The 20,548-nt window shown below is 42.6% G+C and overlaps 2 protein-coding genes across 2 annotated transcripts in view; both read right to left on the reverse strand.

Annotated features, from left to right (window-relative positions):
- Positions 1-6,264: 6,264 nt before the first annotated feature.
- On the reverse strand, positions 6,265-10,751 carry LOC310874603 (ankyrin repeat and SOCS box protein 3-like; the record flags this gene model as incomplete). Its single annotated transcript, XM_083787462.1, has 6 exons — positions 10,731-10,751; positions 9,725-9,902; positions 9,219-9,440; positions 8,046-8,159; positions 7,140-7,273; positions 6,265-6,422 (listed from the first exon to the last, which is right to left on the reverse strand). The coding sequence occupies exons 2-6, from the start codon at positions 9,856-9,858 to the stop codon at positions 6,265-6,267; spliced, it is 762 nt and encodes a 253-aa protein (XP_083643588.1). The 5' UTR covers positions 9,859-9,902; positions 10,731-10,751.
- Positions 10,752-16,946: 6,195 nt separating this feature from the next.
- Positions 16,947-20,548, reverse strand: part of aatkb (apoptosis-associated tyrosine kinase b) — a gene marked incomplete at its 5' end in the record, with an annotated part of 65,243 nt that continues 61,641 nt past the window's right edge. Inside the window, 3 exons of the mRNA XM_083787463.1 lie at positions 16,947-19,137; positions 20,021-20,239; positions 20,408-20,537. Of these exons, the coding sequence (XP_083643589.1) occupies positions 20,022-20,239; positions 20,408-20,537 (348 nt within the window). The 3' untranslated portion in view covers positions 16,947-19,137; position 20,021. The remainder of the gene's footprint in view (positions 19,138-20,020; positions 20,240-20,407; positions 20,538-20,548) is intronic.

A 20,548-nucleotide genomic window follows, 5' to 3' on the forward strand; every position in this document is an offset into this window, starting at 1 on the left:
CTTCCTGCTGAAGGCACCAAACCAACCCTCACAACATAGATCACCCTCCCCACTTGTGCATTTTTCATCATTTCTAAAGTAGTCAGCTAATAGGAAAAAAAGAAAAGTCAACCACCCCTTAACTTAACCTTAAAATGACTTATCAATATTATAACAATGGAGCAGCGGTGTGCCTCAGAGGCGAGGACACGCATTGGTATCAGCCAACCTGATCCTATCACCGACATCACAGGCATCCTCTAAAACTGCAGGTTCCACACACACCCGTCGTCCTCATGAAGACTATAAAACTTCAAATTGAATTTAGTTTAATGTATCATCATTTGAAATGAAGAGCTCCCGTCACTTCACACGGGTGTGATTGTAAAGTTCCAAATTGGATTGAAATATTTTGTAGATCCAGTGAGGTGAATGAGCTAAAAGTCTAACAAAATGTATTACAGTAATTGATCAATAATACTTACTTGCCATACTACTTACTGATCCACGCGCCGGTAGAGCTCAGGGATGCACGCTGTGATGGCCTCCATGTCATCGGTCAGGGGATTCCTCAGGTTGCTTGGTCAGGGGGCTCAGGTTCCTCGGTTAGGGGGCGGTTCCTCGGTCAGGGGGTTCCTCAACTTGATGTGGCACCGCTCCATTCTGCTGTTCTGTGGAGAGAGAGAGAAAGAGGGAGAGAGCTTTGCAGAGATCTGACACCTGTGAAGAGAGAGAGAGAGAGAGAGAGAGAGAGAGGTCAGTTTATTATGTCAGTGGTGGAGTAAAGTAACAAAATTGTACTTAATTAGGCTACAGTTAGTAGTAAATGTTTAGAGGTAGGCCACTGTAGTAATATGTAAGTAAAATACTTTATACATCTCATTACAATACATTAGTTACAAAATATTAATTTACCAATTAAGCTTACTTGCCATAATACTTACTTTCATGTCCGAGGTAGACAACGGCTCGTTGATCTTACAGTCTTAGACCCGTCATGCTTCGAGGGGGACCTCTGGCGATGGTCTGAAGGGGAAGGCACTCCGTCGGCCCGTCTGTGAAGGTGAGACACCTCCGTACCTTCTCCTCAGGGAAGCTACAGAACACCGACAGCTGCATCTGTCCATCTGTCCTGTAGACGGTCACCCTCCACTGGCGTGGGACGACGCGTCCACCCAGTTCCCATGTGGCGGAGACACCGGAGATGACTCTGGCCAGCTGTTGACCGTTCACCTCCACGAGGTCATGCTGGTTGCCGCTGCGGGTGTTATAACACCTGAAGGGGGGTAAATGAGAAAAAGAGGTTACGCATCAGCAATGGTTTTCAGTGGAGTGCTAAACCCAAATCCAGTATATGCGTTTCGGCTATGCAGCCTTCATCAGAGTATGATGCTTCATCATGATATAATAAAGAAATGGAAATGTAGCAAATAAATGGTGGACAAATTCCTACCTGAAGGGGGGTGTTAGGGTGTCAGGGTGGGGCGGAGTCACCAGGGACCTGGAGAATTCCTGGAAAAGAATGTTGTTTTGGGTTGTCACTACTGCTGGGCGTGGAATAGGACGGCGCACCCGCACAAACTTCTTAGTAGGGGGGTCATACTGCACACAGACACAGCGGCGGTACTCGGGTCTGAACGCCGGGCTCAACCGCTTAGTACGCCGGTCATAGCGTCGGTACATCGGCCTCCACTCCTTAGTGAGACGGTCATAGACACACTCACAGGGTCTGTTCAGGTGAACAGCAGGTGTGAAGTCCTTCGGAGGTCTCAGGAGCTGCTCGTCGACTACTGTCAGAGAGGAAAGGTCACTTTCCTGATCCACGCGCCGGTAGAGCTCAGGGACACACGCTGCGATGGCCTCCATGTCGTCCTCGGTCAGCGGGCGGTTCCTCAGGTTGTCCACATGGACGTTGATCTGCCTTCTGGAAAAAGCTCCTGCAATGCAAAACACAACGTTAGTTTACCGTTATCGTTCTTAACTGAAATGTTTGTTGAGGAGCCCCTCCTATGCCCAGCTTTGAGTGTTTGTGTAAACACAAACATGGAAGCCAAAAGTGAGGATGCAAATTGTGATTGGCCAGAATGAGATGTATGAATAGTATAGTATCACACGGGTGCGATTGTTACATTCCAAATTGGATTGAAATATTTTGCAGATCCAGTGAGGTGAATGAGCTAAAAGTCTAACAATACAGTAATTGATCAATAACTTACTTGCACGCCGAGAGGTTGAAGACAGCTCGTTGATCAACGTGATGTGGCACCGCTCCATTCTGCTGTTGTGGAGAGGGGGGGGGGGGGTGCTGAGAGAGAGGGGGGAGAGGGGGGTGCTGAGAGAGAGGGGGGGGGGGTTCTGAGAGAGAGAGAGAGAGAGAGAGAGAGAGAGAGAGCTGAGAGCTTTGCAGAGATCTGGCACCTGTGAAGGAGAGAGAGAGAGAGAGGTCAGTTTATTATGTCAGTGGTAGAGGAAAGTAACTAAACATTTACTACTAACTGTAGCCTAATTAAGTACAATTTTGAGGTAGGCCACTGTAGTAAAATACTTTATACACAAATTCAAATAATTCCATGCATAATTTGCATATAATTACTTTAACTGTTGATTTGCTCCCATGCACTCTGGCTTATTAGGTCCTTATTGGGCTCTGGTCCATAGCCTTACTGCTTCCATCTGCAGGGCAGTAAGGCTCTGGAGTAGACCTCCAAGCAGAACCCAATGCTAAAATTTCAGAAAAGCTTTATGTAGGGTCCCGAAAGGGGCTAGCTCTGGAGCAGAGCAGCTAGGTCATGTAGTAGTGAGTGACCAGATGAGCGAGCCAAATTTGAAAAAACAAAATCTCCCAAGTTCCAACGAATTGGTTGCTGGTAATATCTCTATGATTTTTTTCACAACAGTGAGACTAGATGCATGGTGAGTCTGACCGATTTGAAATTTGAACGACTGCTCAATCCGTTGTTACTAGTTTGATTCAAATGTGAATCACGTTTGAATCAAACTATACATAACCGGGCATCACGTTACGTGATGGCCCACTACAACTTACAACGGCAACCGACAGCCTATTTAAATGACATTTCCACCGTTGGGGTTTTTGAAAAACACATTAGTTACATAAACGGTGCAAGTTGCATCATCACATCATGTACCGATGACAGCCACGGTAACGGAGTAGCCACACCGACGACTAACCCACAAGCAGAACCCAATGGTACTGAAGTTTCTGACATCAGCCCGGTTCGGATTGGGCTGACCCAGGGGATTCCGAGAGGGGCTAACCGACGACCGACCTTGCAGGTAACCCACGCTAAGAACACATCAATAAATGAGCATTTTAAACTGCATAGCATTGAAATGTCAGTTGGCCCTGACCCCCCAACGGACCTCATATCTAGGCTGCTACGCTCGGAGCTAAAGCGTACTAGCAGCGTAGATAGATGTTCCAAACGGAGCTACCGTTGCACGACTCCACGAGAATTGCGAAAATAAACTCACCGTTTGTAGAGGAAAAGCTGGTTAAGAGCAACAAATACTGCTGCAAAACGCTGGTTCCTCTAGTTGGCGATGTACAGTATCCTGTTTAGCGATGGTCTGGTAGGTTGGTTATTGGTTTGCTGTTAGGCAGGTATTGATGCTGTGAAGCGAGTAGAATGCGACTGGTCCGATCAAGGTCTGGAAGCATTCAGAGGAGAAACTCCGCGCGGTGAGGTTTAAATACCTGCAGTGGTCTGCTCGAGCCCCTCGTCGTTGATTGGTCAGCTGTGAGCTGACACCGGCCGGTGATTGGTCAGATTGAATGTCAACGTAAGATGCCATAGTTCAAAAGTTCAACAGTAGCTATCGTCGCGTAATGTAACAAATTGTTTTGTGTTTTTATTTTCGTGTTGCAATTGCAATTTTTGTTTTAATTAAGTGACACGTCCGTTTTAGGAGAAAATATTTAAGTTTAAAGGTACGAACGCTCGTTTATTTACTTTTATTAAAGTGACATACGTTACGTTTGTTGAACCACCACTGCGGGCCACTGAGCAGATCTTACCGTAATTACAATCCGTAATGCGCAATGAAATTATGTATTTCCATCAGCCATGTGGTGTGGTGTGTTTACTGTTTACATGACATCACGTCACCTGTCCTGACTCCTCTCCAGTGCTGGCAATCCTCCTGTTGATTGGGAGGTGCCAAGTGCTAGTGTTTGTTCCTGTTTTATATTGCAGATTTTCTAATTATATGCCTAATGTGTTTGTAAAGTGGTGCCTGAAATATGAAATGTAAATAGTTATGTAATGGTGTGTAAATTATGCAAAGGCTCAACTTATGTAACTTAGCATAGCATTTTATTTAGACATATCACTATAGTATAGGCCTACTCATATAGTTTCACGGTTCTTAACTTCTTAGCTTACGTGTGATTCTTGATGACTATTTCTATGTATTTGATGTATTACCATGTGTTGTTCTTGCTTACTGTAAGGGCCGATTCATACTCCTATTTTGCTGTTGTAAGAGCCATGAATTGGTTTGGTTATGTTGACTATACATTCGGTCAATGAAATGAGTAGGCTGTCACTGGTGTTGAATTTGATGTGGATGATTGACGGGCATAGGGGCGGAGCGCGTCTGACAACATGGCCCATCCCATCGCCTCTCAGCAACTTTAAGTTTATTTTTCATGTCGCTATTACAGCTGTAGTGCCGAAATGATTTTGGCTCGTCAGAAATTTTCAGTAGCACCGAAGAGCCGACTTTAGGATGGTACCTGCCCCCCCGAACCTCAAATGGCGTCACATTGTAGTAGGCTCTACAGCGCCGAACCGACTTTTATTCGGCTCTAAAATAGGAGTATGAATCGGCCCCAAGTCACTCTGGACCACTTGCCCAAAATGTGCTGACCTCATCACATTTGTGATGACGGCTATGGCCGTTTTTAACCCAATGAGTGTTTTTTGTGCAAAACTAATGCTTGGAATCATGAAAACCCCCTTTTTGACACGTCACATGCTGATGCTACTTAAAGCATAATGACCTTTTTAAAATGTTCCCTTATATAGGATGTTAATGGTATGGTCACATAAATCCCTATAAAATAAATACCGCCGGTCAGCAAGTGGATTCATGTACGTATATATATTGACAATATTTTAGGCCAATAAAAATCAACTATATCCCAAATATCGCACTCGCCAGCGGCCACACCCCCGGCTGCTGGACTAGAATAGAATAGAATTATCAGAATGTGATTTTCATATTGTCAGATATCGTTCTTGTAATCATGTATATACTACAGCTTAAAAAGAATAAAAACAATTCCCGTTTTTCATTATTGTGTTAATTTTTATTTTCCATACCACTTCAAAAAACCTTCATAATGTCTTCTAAATCTAGTCAACCAGGCCTGCAGTAGGCTATGCACTCATGGGCAAATGTGCATGACATTATTTCAATAAGCTAGAAATACGAGGAAACAGTATCCAACAATCAACTTTAATGACCGTACGACGGGAGTTTTCATGTTGCGCGGTAAGAGTACGGTCATTGGTATTATTGCCATCACCTGGGTGGCTCAGACGTGTACCTTTCCCGACGTTAAGCTTTGTATGTGTTCAACAACACAGCCATGAAAAATAACAATGACAGCTACAGTATGAGGTGACGGAAGTTGCTGAACTATTTGGCCCTTTTTGGGGTGGGGTTTAGCGAAAGGCTAATTCAGGAGCCAAATCCCAATATTCAAATTTCTGCCTCCTTCACACCAATAGAAACACATTTTCAATATGGGGTGGTACCATTCCTACCCACTCATACAGAATAAACACAGTGGACAGTGGTTATAAAGTAACTAAGTATATTTACTTATAAGTACTGTACTTGAGTACAACTTTGAGGTAGTATTTACTTTACTTGAGTATTTCCAATTTTGGATACTTTCAAAAACTTTAGTTACTAGTTACTTTACAGATTTTGATTAATATTACAAAACATTAGCCATTCGAAAATAGCCGATCTACAACACAATGTGTCACATTTTCAAAGGATTGTAAGACATTTTATACAATTAAAAACATTGAAATGGGACATTCTGTATAATTAGTACTTTTTGCATTTTGATACCAATGCTTTTGTACTTTTACTGAAGTAAATTTAGAATCTTTGGACTTTTACTTGTAACGGAGTATTTCTACATTTGATATTGATACTTTTAATTAAGTCAAAAAAATAAGTAGTACTTTATCCACCACTGCAATTGGAAGTGATGAAAAAAATAGTAGATCAGTAGACCTGAGATCAAGATCGAGGTGATGAGATGTCGGAAAACGTGAGGAAGGTACGGAGCAGAGTTGGAACCGGCAGCCGCTCAACAGCATTGGTTCTCATAAGGACGTCACTTCCCAGTATGTCCCTGATTTTCAGCCTGCACAGGTGAAGCAGAGAGGGGAAACCATCTACGTCACACACACACACACACACACACACACACACACAAACTTATTGATTTTTTCCAGAAACACATACACAAAGAAAAGTAAACTATGGCCCGGACAGCTAGGGTTAGCGGTCCGGGCACCCAGCCTGGCGGCGCGGCGTGTCGCGGGTTCGAACAACCTTTGCACTGCGTGTCAGTCCCCTTCACTCTCCCTATTACCTCTCAGTCTACTGTGATCTATCAATAAAGGCAAAAGCCCCCCAAAAATATCTTAACCCATTTTGACCTGAGATCAGATTCTAAAAGTGTCTTCTACATCCTGACAGCTTTCTGAAAAAACTATGTTTCTATGTCCCAAAATATATATATATTTTTAATATATTTTCTATCCCACGATTTTGTAACCCATTTTTCATGCCCAAAATATCTTAACCCTAGAACACTAAACCTGGGTGAGTTACTGACACCCTGTGGTGATCACCACTTACTGCAGGAAATCCCAAACAATCCCTATGTTGTGCACATTTTAAGTGCATTTCCACAAAGTAACAAATGTTAATCAATGTGTGTTTGTCCATCACGTCGTATTCTGAAGAGCTCACAACATTATGCAATGCTCTCGGAAAAGTGGTCCTAACGCATTGCGTACCTTTGTGCATCACGATGAAACAGGGCATTAATTTCCGACAGAACATAAAACGTTTAAACATATCATAAGTGAATGTGTCGTACACACCGACGGGACAAGCAGGTATCCAGGTCTTGCTTCTCAGACGCTGCTGCAGAACTTCCGTCAGGGCCGGCGACAGCGTCGACCAGTTCACCATCTCCAGTAGGTAGTTCAGAACCTTGTCGTCTGCCGCTCTGAAACTGTGTGGCATGAATGACGACAAAAACACAGCAGCGATCAGAACGATTTATCAGTCGAGTCACGATTATGCACATCAACATCATCTCTAGCACAGTGGCTTTCAATCTTTTTCACATCAAGGTCCATTATTTATTTATTCTGCATTAGAGCCGAACCACCGTTTGATGAGATTTAGCCTCTCAGACCCAAAACCTAGAATATTTTGTTGTCGTTGGATAGGATTTTGTCCACAATTCCGTGCTGGATTGATGTTGGTACCATTAGGAGAGATGACAGGTAATCTTTCCTTCTATAGGGTCCTCAGATGTGTAGTCTTAATTAAGTAAATTAAGTAATGGAGATGTTTAACCGGTTCAGTCCATCCGACGTGCCCACACGTCATAAGCAATCCAACCGACGGATTCAAAGGACGTGTGTACACGTCCTAGCGCATCTTCAAAGATATCAAATGAGAGACGAATATTCTGAATTCTTTCCTTTTTTTATTTTTGAGTTGGACTCCAAGGCCACCATACGCTTCGCTTTTCGTTCATGCACGGTTCAGTCACTTCCCTGTTTACCGCTGCAGAAAGAATCTCGTCTCTCCTAATCTAGGGCGCTCTCCATGGTTTTGATCTGATGGATATACTAAGCTCTTCATTTCTGACTTCTCAACTGCCTCTCGTTCAAAATATGAACGCGATGGATTATTAATGGCATTTAATGTTTGTGTTGCGGACATTTTGTGGGGACAAAAGCTGTATATAGGAGCCCCTCAAAAATCTCTCTTACAAGTTAGGCAGCAGGAACACAGAGGGGTCCAGTCCAACCCTCAAGAGGGTGGGGAGCCAAAATTCTGCTTCTTCTGCGTTTTGGGCGGCAACACTCTGCAACGCCTGGAGTTCACTGGGGCCAAAAAGCCCCTCAGTCCGCCATTGCCGTTTTCTTCTGGTATACCCTCTATAGTGGATCAGTGGTGACAGAAGCACGGTGTCTGTTAGACACGCGTCCCAGGAGTCCCTGGTCACGCTTGCTCCTGCAGCCAGCAACATTTGCAACGGATGTCTGTGAAAGAGAGCCGATATAGAGTGAAGTGTCAGTGAAGTGTAAAAAAATATCATTCTGTATCCAATTGCAGTTACAGTATAATATGTTATTGGTTTGTAATGAATGGCGCTACTTTGAATATTTCTTTGGACATGATTAGCCTGGTATGGGCACCAGGTCCGACAAATTAGGGGCTGGCTTGTCAGTGTCATTGCATTATTTCACTTACTGCATTACTCACTAAAATATCTTCTTTAGTTTTAGAGGCCCTGCTAGATTATCTTAATGCAGACTAGATGCTTATTTTGTACTTTGGATTATTATACTAAGGATGGTGTTGCGCAGTGAAAACAGCCATTCTATGAGCTCATTAACACTAGCCTGGTTAATAAACCAGACTAACGGCTGATTCGGTCTGGTTTATTAACCAGGCTACATTAACACACCACATCACGTTGTGAGCTGGCCAGATTATTTTATTTATGAATGAACTAGAGCGGTGCCCGTTGGGCACTGGCCTACTTGGAATGATGTAAATGAATGCCCCACCTTTTATGCCCATATATGAAGTTCCTTGTCAGGCATACCCAAATATGAAGTCTATACAGATGTCAGAACAACATTGTGATGTCATGTTTGTCAGAACAGGCCAGCCCCATATATGGATAATCTTGGGGTGATCAGGTGTGATCAATTGGCAAATTTGGGCCCTGTCCAGAGCCCGGGCAGGGGCCCTGTCCAGAGCTGGGCAGAGGCTTTTGTGGTGTTTCTGGACAACAGTGTATCCCACCAACTCAAGGCCAGGCACTATGGTTTCACAATTCACACCTGTGGTGGTGGTGTGGAACACGTGGGTTCTCGAGTTACGTGGAGACATTTATAGATATAGATGAAATACAGATGCCAAGTGGTTCATACCTGACGGATTCCAGTTCATATGTATCGTCTTGAGACAGGACTAAGGCGAGTGGTGAGTCCATCTCGTAGAGGTTCCTGCAGTCCTGGCCTTCAGGACTGAAGCCCTCACTGAGCAGGACCTTCAGCATGGGTGGATTGTCCACGGCCTCGTACACTGGACTCACCATTCCCTCACCACGGTCAACAGCGCGGTCTGTCACAGCAATGAGCCTTTTAAGGATGCTGGCGAGAAGAAAGTACACAAAAGTTATACCACAACAAAACTGTGTTGGCAGAGTGGAGGACATCTTTGACAAATCTACAAATCTACAAAATCTACAAGCTCAAAACCCGTCGCAGTGCGACGCGTTTTGAGCTTGTAGCTATTTTTGCTATATTTGAATTGAAATCCTGATTTATTTTGCGCTTTTTTAATTGGAATCCTGAAAAGTTTTTATTTAATTTCAAATGCATTTCGTTATAGTTATGTTAACTTTATCAACCAAATACAAATACATTGGACATACTTTTCGTTTAGACCCTTGGCAGCGGCATGAATGGGCAGCTGTGGCCAAACACGGCTGCAGTGAAGATTTGGGTCGGCCTTGTGGTTCAGCAACACCTCCACACACTTGTCGCACGCGTTCTTTGTAGCAGCCATCAACGGGGTAGTGAAGTCAGCTGCCCGGGTATTCACACATGCACCTGCAAGTCAAGTCTTAAAATGGGTTACGCTATATATTATAGTAATAAAGGGTTGTCTACTCTACTACAACACCAAGAATGAGAACTATAAAGATATCAACCGGACCGGTATAACGATAATGATGTGAACATCCACACTGATAAATGTTCTGTAAGCATGTTCTGCTTGTATGTGTTGTGGACCATTATCCTAGACCATTGGTACTAGGCACTAGTACTCTTTCCATTCGACTGTATTTTCATTGTCAACTCTAAAACTTTAAAATAAATCACACCCGTGTGAAGTGAGGGGCGCTCTTATCATCGTCCATCACCGTAACATGTTGATTTGCTCACATGACATACATTCTCCTTTCATTGTCAATGGCCTTTCATGTTGTGTTGGCACATAAAGCCGATTTGCTCAGACACATGACATAAATTCTCCTTTCATTGTCATTGGAAAATGTGACAAGAGTTATGACAAAAAGCTATATATAAGAGGGGCTAGCGCCCCTCAAAAACAAACCAAAACTGGGCTTCACATGCTGATACTAGTAATCATTGCTATAGATTGTCCAGTAACAGGAGTCTCCCCATCTCTCCAGCTCTTTAGGAAACAGAAAATACATCTTCAGGAAGTGATGTACAGTACCTATTTTGATCCAAAGGTGATAGATGGGTAGTCTTTTCTGATTGGCAGAAAATTGGCAACACATGAAAATGTATTTTCTGATTACCAAGCAGGATTTCTTCATTGTATTTCACTCTTGTTTGACAAGCACCTGTCTTTTCATTCTGGATTGTTTTATATATACTGTATTTAAAAAAGCTAACTAATACTAATACCTGCTTCAGCTAATATTTTCAAACAATGGTCATGACCATGCTCTGCTGCCAGATACAAGGCTGTCTTCTCCTTTGTGTCGTAGCGAGCTAAAGAACACAGTGGTGCCAGGATTTTAACAATTCCACAGAAACCCTGAAGAGAGAGAGAGAGAGAGAGAGAGAAGTGGGTATAATATCCAAGTGAGTAGATTTATCTGAATTGTAGCAATATATAGATTCCATACAAGATAATAGTCTCCTCATACATATGGGGTCATTTGTGTGGCTCCACTATTCTGCTAGGACAGTGGTTCTCAACCAGTGGTCCGGGGGACCACCAGTAGTCCTTGAGGAGGTTCCAGGTGGTTCCAGCTAAATGATGGGAGCGTTTGTAACTCTTGAGTGTGAAATGAAACCAAATGGACCCGTAAGGAAAACAAACCCTTATGGGTCCATTGGTTTAATTTTACGATCTCAAGAGTTAAATTATTGTTAAACATCTGCATTACTTAATTTACAACACGTCTACACAATTAGAGAATGTAGAAGAATTGTTACTAGATAAAAGGGCGATCCGAGCACTCAAAAAAGTAAAAAAAAAAAAGAGGAGAGGGTGGATAAAAATCAATGCACTAGAAGAATTGTTATTTTGATCAACGTTTGCCTGTTATCTCTCCTACGGTACCACATCAATACAGATGGAATTGTGGACAAAGGTTTTGGGTCCGAGTGGCTAAATGTAATCAAAATGGTCGTCTGTGGCTCAAATGCCGAATGATATGAAAAAGGTTGAAAACCACTGTGCTAGGACAAAAGCTATATTTGCAAAGCTGTTCCTCAACTGACTGGGTTATCAAGTTGGCTTGTGAAAGACGGTAGATCACACAGGAAAAGGCCATACTTTCTGGGCCATACTGTGCACTTGTGTTTACCTTTTCGGCAGCGTAATGAAGAGAATAGCGGGACTCGTCATCCGTGGCGTTGACATACGCCCCGTTCTCAACGAGCAGCTTGACCATGTCGAGGTGCTGTACACTTGTGGTTCCCTTTCCAGCAACGTAGTGAAGACAAGACCAGGACTTGTCATCTTTTGCGTTGACATCTGCCCCTTTGTCAATCAGCAGCTTTGCCATGTCCAGGTTGTCATCCATCACGGCTGTGAGCACCAGTGTTGATTTTAGTTTTTTTTAGTCATACTCTTTTGATTTTGAATACAAAATAAATTATTTTTTATCACATTTTAGTCATCTGGAATGTTTTAGTGTTTTAGTTTTAGTCGACTAAATGTACAGTTGATTTAGTCAACTAAAATGCATTTTGGCGGGCCTCAATGCCGTCGTAAATCGTAATGGCTGATCTACAAGCTCACGTGTCGCACTGCGGCACGTTGTGAGCTTTTAGATTTATTTTATGCATGCAACCAAGTGTAAAATGACTTATACTGGTCCCTTGTCCACTAGTCCCTCCATTTTAATAAAATTTTTATTTGACGACAAAATTGTCAATATATTTAGTCTTAGTTTTAGTCGTCATAGCTTAGTTTTAATTTAGTTTCCATTTAGTTTGTCAGTGAAAAAGGTAGTCAACGAAAAAAGATTGTCATAGTATTAGTCAACGAAATGAACACTAGTGAGCACACATTGACACATGAAAAACAACATTCACGGACAAACCAACTCTTTGCAGACCTGAATCTGGGTGCATGTGTTTGACAAGCATTATATTATTACAACCTACCCCAAACAGGGAAGCCATGTGGGTGAGTCTTAACCGGCCATGCATGTGTCGGACTGTTAGTACGTCGGACCAACGTATGCCCCCCCCCCCCTGAATCTTACCCGCGTGGAGCGGAGACAATCCCATTTTGTCTTGGATGTTGACGTTGCCGCCTGCATTCAGGAGGAGTTTTACGATGTCAAGGTTGCGGGTACGGACAGCCAGGCGTAGCGCAGTGCAACCATCTTCAGTGGTCCAGTCCACATACTCACTTATGGTGCAGTTGGAGGCTGTTGCTGGGAAATGATCCAGTCAGAGAGAGGGAGACAGCATGTGAGATATGAGCAAAGATTGCAAACATAATGCCACAAATGTGATGAGTCATCACATTTCGAAAAGTGGCTATGGCCGTTTTTTTGCCTGCAGCTACAGCAACGCGCAGCCGCTGACTGTCACACGCCTCCATGATCTCCATCGTCCTCGAACCTACGCTAATCGGTGCGGGTTTGCTTTTTTTTTTTAACAACCAAAAGAAGAAACGAGCACACGATGGCAAGAAATTAAAGTCCCTTTCGGATTCTTTCAATTGAAAGTTCGACCGACAGTTATTATGCAAAGTTTTTGCACCTTTTCTCAGTTTTCTGGTCGGGTGTTCAAACAAGACAATAAAAATAGCAGAGACTTTGATATGACGCTAAAGTCACAACAAACAACTCGGTGGATAAAGCCTGCAGTCCTGTCAGTCAGGACAAAACTAACTTACAGAACAGCTGCGACATCCAGCTTAATTAGCCTACACCAGAGTAATGTAGTAAGAGTGGCGACACGCTTTGACATTTGGAACTATCCCATTGAGATAGAATGAGCACTTCCGCATTAACCTTCAACGCTATAGTCTTTGTCTTGGATGTTGACGTTGCCGTCTGCATTCAGGAGGAGTTTTACGATGTCAAGGTTGCGGGTACGGACAGCCAGGCGTAGCGCAGTGCAACCATCTTCAGTGGTACAGTCCACATACTCACTTATGGTGCAGTTGGAGGCTGTTGCTGGGAAATGATCCAGTCAGAGAGAGGGAGACAGCATGTGAGATATGAGCAAAGATGCAAACATAATGCCACAAATGTGATGAGTCATCACATTTCGAAAAGTGGCTATGGCCGTTTTTAGTCCAAGGAGCGTTTTTCATGCAAACCAAATGTGACTCTTTTCTTTTTGATACAGAGACAGTCATGGCGGCAAGACTATAACTGTTCAGGATGAGAAAAACAGTTTTTTTATCCAAAATTAGTTAATAGCACAGGCAGACACTTCACATACTAGAAATAAATGTCAGAGCTGAAATCAAAATCAAAAACATGTAGCTAGGTGTAACATTAGAGTCCACAGAAGTGAACCTTTCAAGCCTGTTTTCTCAACTCGCTGTTTTCTGCAAGACATTACTCTACTCGACTCATTTCAACAAATCAGATTCCAAACTGGATGTGGCTCAGATCTGATTCAGGCTGGATTTGGCTGCCAGTGTAAATGGGGCCTAATGTTCATATCGTAAAATACCACATTTTTTTTCCTACTCTGTCTGTGTCTCATGAGCCCTGTCACTGTGTAGCCCTGAGTGGCTCAGAGCCACTGCCTGATGGCCTCCCTGTGGGAGAAGGTCAAAAGGGGGGTGTCAGGGTGAGTGTAGCAGTCGAGTGGCTCTGCCTGATGGCATGACAGTCTTGGATGGCATCAAAAGTATATCTCCCCCATCCCTTGGACTTTCACACAGGAGACCAGAGTTCGAATCCTGGGCGTCCTGCAGGACCTGCAAGCAAGTCCCTGTAGGCTCCATGCCCGCATCAAACCTACACAGGCCCACATCGGGTTTGCCGAAGTGATGCCCACAGCTGTGGTCTCACCGTGGGCAGCCCACAGGGGACCCTGGTCTGGGCTCTTACAGGGCCAGCACAGCCGCAGGTTGGTCTGTGTGGGCAGTTCAGAAACCCGTCCTGCTTTTACTCAAGTAAATGTTGAATTCAGGACTTGTAACGGAGTATTTCTACATTGCAGTGGTCACCCTATACTTACCAAACCAGGACAGTATCTCTCTTACACATCCTATATGGCCAGCACCTGCTGCCATGTGGAGGGGTGTGTAAAAACATCCAGAAGCAGGCGCGGTGCAGAAAAAGACGACGCTGACTCCAGTTTCACGAAGCAAAGTGCGCAGCAGTTTTCTGTCCCCCCTGCCCGCAGCTACAGCAACGCGCAGCCGCTGACTGTCACACGCCTCCATGATCTCCATCGTCCTCGAACCTACGCTAATCGGTGCGGGTTTGCATTTTTTTTTGACCAACCAAAAGAAGAAACGAGCACACGATGGCAAGAAATTAAAGTCCCTTTCGGATTCTTTCAATTGAAAGTTCGACCGACAGTTATTATGCAAAGTTTTTGCACCTTTTCTCAGTTTTCTGGTCGGGTGTTCAAACAAGACAATAAAAATAGCAGAGACTTTGATATGACGCTAAAGTCACAACAAACAACTCGGTGGATAAAGCCTGCAGTCCTGTCAGTCAGGACAAAACTAATTTACAGAACAGCTGCGCCACCCAGCTTAATTAGCCTACACCAGAGTAATGTAGTAAGAGTGGCGACACGCTTTGACATTTGGAACTATCCCATTGAGATAGAATGAGCACTTCCGCATTAACCTTCAACGCTATAGTGTCGCCACTCTCTTACTATATTACTCTGGCCTACACATGCTGCTTGCGTTGGTGAACTTCAAAATATGTTGTGGAAAAATGTTTTTTTTTAATATTTGTTTTACACTGTACAGTACCAAAACTGTCACGCATCCTGCACAGTGTACCGTGTACAACTCAATACAATATACAGAGAGAGTGTGTGTGTGTGTGTGTGTGTGTGTGTGTGTGTGTGGGCATGGGGAAATCATGGAATGGTTTTAACTAAGAAAATGTAAATATAGCCTAAGGCTTTTTCCCAAATTCCAGTTTTAGAATCTGACTATTTATTTCACATCATATTCCCCCATTTTCACTGAGATTATGGGGTGAATTATTGTGGCAATGAACAGACAGTTAAATTAACATTGATTTTACAATATAAATTGGGGGTCCCAGAGATAGAAATTGCCATTTACTACTGGGGGTCCTTGAAATGAAACGGGTTGAGAATCACTGCTATACGTAAAAATCTTCTTTTATGGAGGTCCCTGGCATCTCTTTTCAAATGGGGGTCCATTTGACAAAAAATGTCAATTTGGGGGTCCTTGACATGAAAAAGTTTGGGAATCACTGCAATAGGAGACTGACCATCTCTTCACCTGGTGCAACTCTTTCACTCATTTTGTTAAATACTAGTATTAAAAAAGTGGGTTATTATTCAGCATCATATAATTTTCTTTTGCAGTTTAAGCAAAAACAAAATATATATATATATCCACAAATATGTTCATTGTAGGATTCTTTTCTAGGGTGGGATGTCTGTAATCCTCTAAATCAATGTTAAAAAAGGCCAAATCGACATTAAAAAGGCCAATTTGTTTTCGCTGCCGCCCATTGGGCAGCAAACGCATCATGACACTAAAGTCTCACTCTTGCCTTTTTCTGAAACTTGGCAGCCCTAAATTATGTGTTTTCATTTCAGGCAGGGAGACAAACGTAAGGACATTACAATAATGAAGTACATTTACTTGCGTACGGTACTGTAGCATACATTAAGTTGCATTTTGGAAACTTATGACTTACATTTTAAAGTAAAAATAGCCTATTGTACATTTCTAGCCTATAGGCAGGGAACACGTACATATCATATTCCTCTGTGATCAGCTAATCTCCGGTGTTGGCTTGATCACAGTGATCACGGTGAAACACACACACACACACACACACACACACACACACACACACAAGTTGGCCACCAGGAGGCCAATTTATGTAAAACCCTTTTTTACATTATCCTTCAGATTTTATCCAAATTTCACTCAAATCGGTAGCCTACACACATCTCTATAGTCTTGTGATCAAACAGATCTGTTTGAGTTTGCAAGAGCGGCCCTTTTAGAACAAAATGCCGCAAATCATGTCCGATTGTGGTGAGGCTGAGGAAGAAATGCCACTTGACTTTTTTTAAATCAGCCTTATATGGTGGCATTATAACACTAACAGACAGAGTAGCGCCTTCTCTTTACCTATAACTGCACCGTCAACTGATCTGCATGAAACTAAGAAACTAGGAAAAACTTCTGGCCTGCAATTTCCAAAGATTTTAGTGCCACCAGGACAGAAGGCCAACCTATGTGAAACACATTTTCTTCTTATTATATTAGTCCAAAGCAAATCGGTACACATGATGCTACAAGACATTGTCTATTGATCACTCAATACCAAACAATGCACACCCATTCCTGACCTGTGCTCCGAGGAGAACTTTTTCCTCTAATATATTCAACCACAAACTATAGTGTTTAAGGTGAATCCTTTATTTGTACATAATAAACACTAAAGCAAATCAAAACAATTGGACGTGAAAAACAGACTTTATTTATATCTGATAGAAGGTACAGAAAGTACATGTGACCAAGTCAGCGATCAGGGGCACATACTGTATTTGGCCTACTATCACATCTCTAAAACTACGTACTGCTGCTCATGGTGATCAGTGCAAGGCCAGCACTGCTTCCCTGTCTCTCCACCGCTTGGTAACGATCAGTCATGTTCCTTTGCCCCGGGACCACAAAACATCTCTTTGGCGACAATAAACATAGAGTGAACTTCTTTTTTACCTTCCCTCTGGCACACACAAAGTACAGTACATCAATGTTCTTAGACGTTATTTTGTTTTCTTGAGATACAAAAATATCACATACTGCTTGTCTAGAATGGTTCTACGCTAAACTAATACAGAATATTAAAGCCTGCGGAGCTAGGGGGCTACCTGGACGACCTAGAGAGAGGAGGCAAACAAATACATAGAACACACTACATGTTGATCAGGGAGAGGAGCTTTTCGATATACGTGGCACCCTGGTTCTTAAAGGCTTTGATGCCAACTGTGATATGAAATAGCAGCAACCAACCAATTCTTTAGTCCAACAGGCGCAACCCTTTTTTTAAACAGGGCCATCCATCCCTACGTTACCCAGGTTATATGTTCCCAGGGTTCTATATGTTCCCCACTTACCTTAGGGTTTAGGGTTAGTGAAATATCTGTAATATTTCAAACTTATGACCATCTATTGCTCTTCTCAACATATTGTTGCCTCTCAACCAATCCCTGCACAACTGAATAGACAAGTTAAACTAACATTCAATGCATTAATGGATCCTTTCCCCCCTCAATCGGTCAAAGTAAAGCCACATGAATGTTTCATGTTCATCAGGTGTGATTTCATCCAAGCATTGTGCACTATAAATATTATTCTGCTGCGGTTTGGTGTGTGGTTTTTCTTTGTACTGTAGACTGCCCGAATTGTGAAGAGTCTCTGTATCTGACAAGGTACAGCACTTCAAATTCTAGCAGCCTACTGTAATCACAGTATACATAACAAACCCAATTAGAGCAAGTGACAGTTCAGACACAGGCAGTTCACATTTCTGCGACAAATTCCTGAAATCATAACCTAACTGATGAATTAAACAAAAAAATAACTCCCTTTTAATCCCATAAGAATAATTTCAGACAGTTTATAAGACCTTGAAACCATACAATACTAATCAGAGTCCCGCAGGGATCTTCTGCAGGAACACTGGGCTTTTGTGCCAGGGACCCCCATAAGAGAAGACCTTTTTCTCTACTTTCATTCAAATATTTTTCACAATTGCTCACAAAATTGTCACGATGCATGCAACACCTTGTGAGCTTGTACATCCGCTATTTTGGAATAGCCAAAGTATAAAATTTGTTTAAAGTGGTTGAACTGTTTCTCAGTGAAAGCATACAACAAAGGGTTACTGGGAAGTGATGCTGGCACTCAATTTGGTACAAAGCATATGAGCCATATTATATGTAAAATAGTACAGTAGCGGTCCTGATAACATAAAAACACTGATAGAATCACAAAATGCTGCATTGTCCAAAAGTCAAGGCAGGAACCATGACATTTCCATTTGCTTCTTTTTTTTTCTTCTTCTTCTTTTTACATTCTGGGTCACACTCATGTATGTGTCCGTTGGTCCTGAATTGACCCAAATATTATTATATTACTTGTGATACATAAAGGATCTTCCATAATACTCATGATGACGAGGTTTGTGTCCATTCACTCAGCATATATACATAATAAATAAAATAAACTGTCTTAGTGGAAAGCCATGCTGGTTCCATGTCACACACAGTACGGTATGGCTCCATTATAAATAAAAGGTGAATTGTGTCACAAAACGTGTGATGCTTTTTTCCCCCCCCTCCATAGTTCTCTTCCTTCACTCCAAAAATATGTTCAAATCGACCCCAATATATTATTCTGTAGTTTGTATATATATATATTACCATACTCTTTTAATCATTCTAAAATAATTAAGACCCCCCCCCCCCATCCTGACGAGGAGGAAATCCATTCTGAAAAGTGTCCACTACTAGACAATAAGAGGCAATGTGTCTGTCTGATGGTTGCCTGAAACCTGAAGTCCCACACCAAACAGAAGTCATGCTAGTGCTGTCCACACGGGGTCAGTAGATCTCACTCTGTCTGTCCCAGTCCTCAGCGCTCCTGCAGAGGAGAGATCATTGTTACTGAATATAAATATTGTTACTGAAGATAAAGGTAAGAGACACCCCCCCCCCCACCTTCATGAATGCAAAAAAAAAGTAAAAACAAAAGTGATACTACCGTATATACCATTTTGCTAAAAGGTCATACTATACTATTCCGTAAATAAGAACGTCTTATGTCGTCATTTAGTGCCCTAAACAAACGATTTACATCATAAGTGCTCTAAACAAACGTAATTTTCTAAAATGTTGCCTTAATAAACTGCTGACTTAAGAAACTAAATTATACCATACTGCCTTCCAAAAGAAAATATTAGATCTATATAATGCTATTGTCATCAAACAAATGTATGATGCCCAGAATTTGTCATCATAAATAATACGCCATGCCATCGAAAAATTCATATAAAAATGCTATAAGAAAATGTCCAACCCTCTTTCCCCCTCTTTGATATTGCATTCCGCACGACCCCCTCCTACCCAGTGACTCTTCCTATTCACCCATTTTTACCTGAGATCAGATTAAAAAAATGTCTTCTACATCCTGACAGTTTTCTGAAAAAGCTATGTTTCTATGTCAGTCGTTCTTCGATTTTTCAAAAATAGCAGACCTACAAGCTCTCAAACCTACTATGAGCTTGTAGATCTGCTATTTTTCAATAGCTAAAGCATGACATGATGCTAACACCAAAATGGGTTAAACAACATTAAATTCACTTTCCCACTCGATCTGCCATTCACTTTATGCGCATACCCTCTATACAGCAATGAGGGGAAAAAACAACTGTATGCCACGTACTGTTAAACCAGATAAATGTCGTTCAAGTCAGAGTGACAGACTTTAAATTAGGTTAATAATATTCATCTCACAGCTGACCCACCTCACGCCGAGTCCATGTCAGAGTCGGACACGTGTGTGATGGAGAAGCGCGACACGTTGGAGGGGGAGACGGTGAATCTGGAGGACTTCGCAGCTGGCTTGGGCTCTGATGGGGCCTTAATGGGAGCGGAGCGAGGTGGTGGTGGAGAGCCGGACGACGCCATCTTGGACGTAGGTAGAGGGAGCAGTGGGAAGTCGTCCTCCCATTCGTACCCTGCACCTGAAAGTGACACAGCAGGGAATGAAGCACAGATGTTTCTTTTCAATTTGGCACTGATGACCAATCATGTGGATCTCCGTGGCAATGGTGAGAATCCAATATGGATCTGGGTCTTCAAGTGGACGGCCACGTAGCCATGATGACTACAAGGCTTTGCTCTCTACTTACTCTCTTCTGAAATATTTCCGTCTGAGGAGTCGTCCGAGGCGTTTGCCTTTTCTCTGGGTTTGCCCTGTGAACTTTGACACTCTGGCGGAGGGAATCCGTGCTCAGCAGCCAGCTCTTTGGTAGGGCTTTCCTAATGAAGTA

This window comes from Protomyctophum parallelum (genome assembly GCF_964188405.1).
Source record: "Protomyctophum parallelum genome assembly, chromosome: 17".
Lineage (NCBI taxonomy): Eukaryota > Metazoa > Chordata > Actinopteri > Myctophiformes > Myctophidae > Protomyctophum > Protomyctophum parallelum.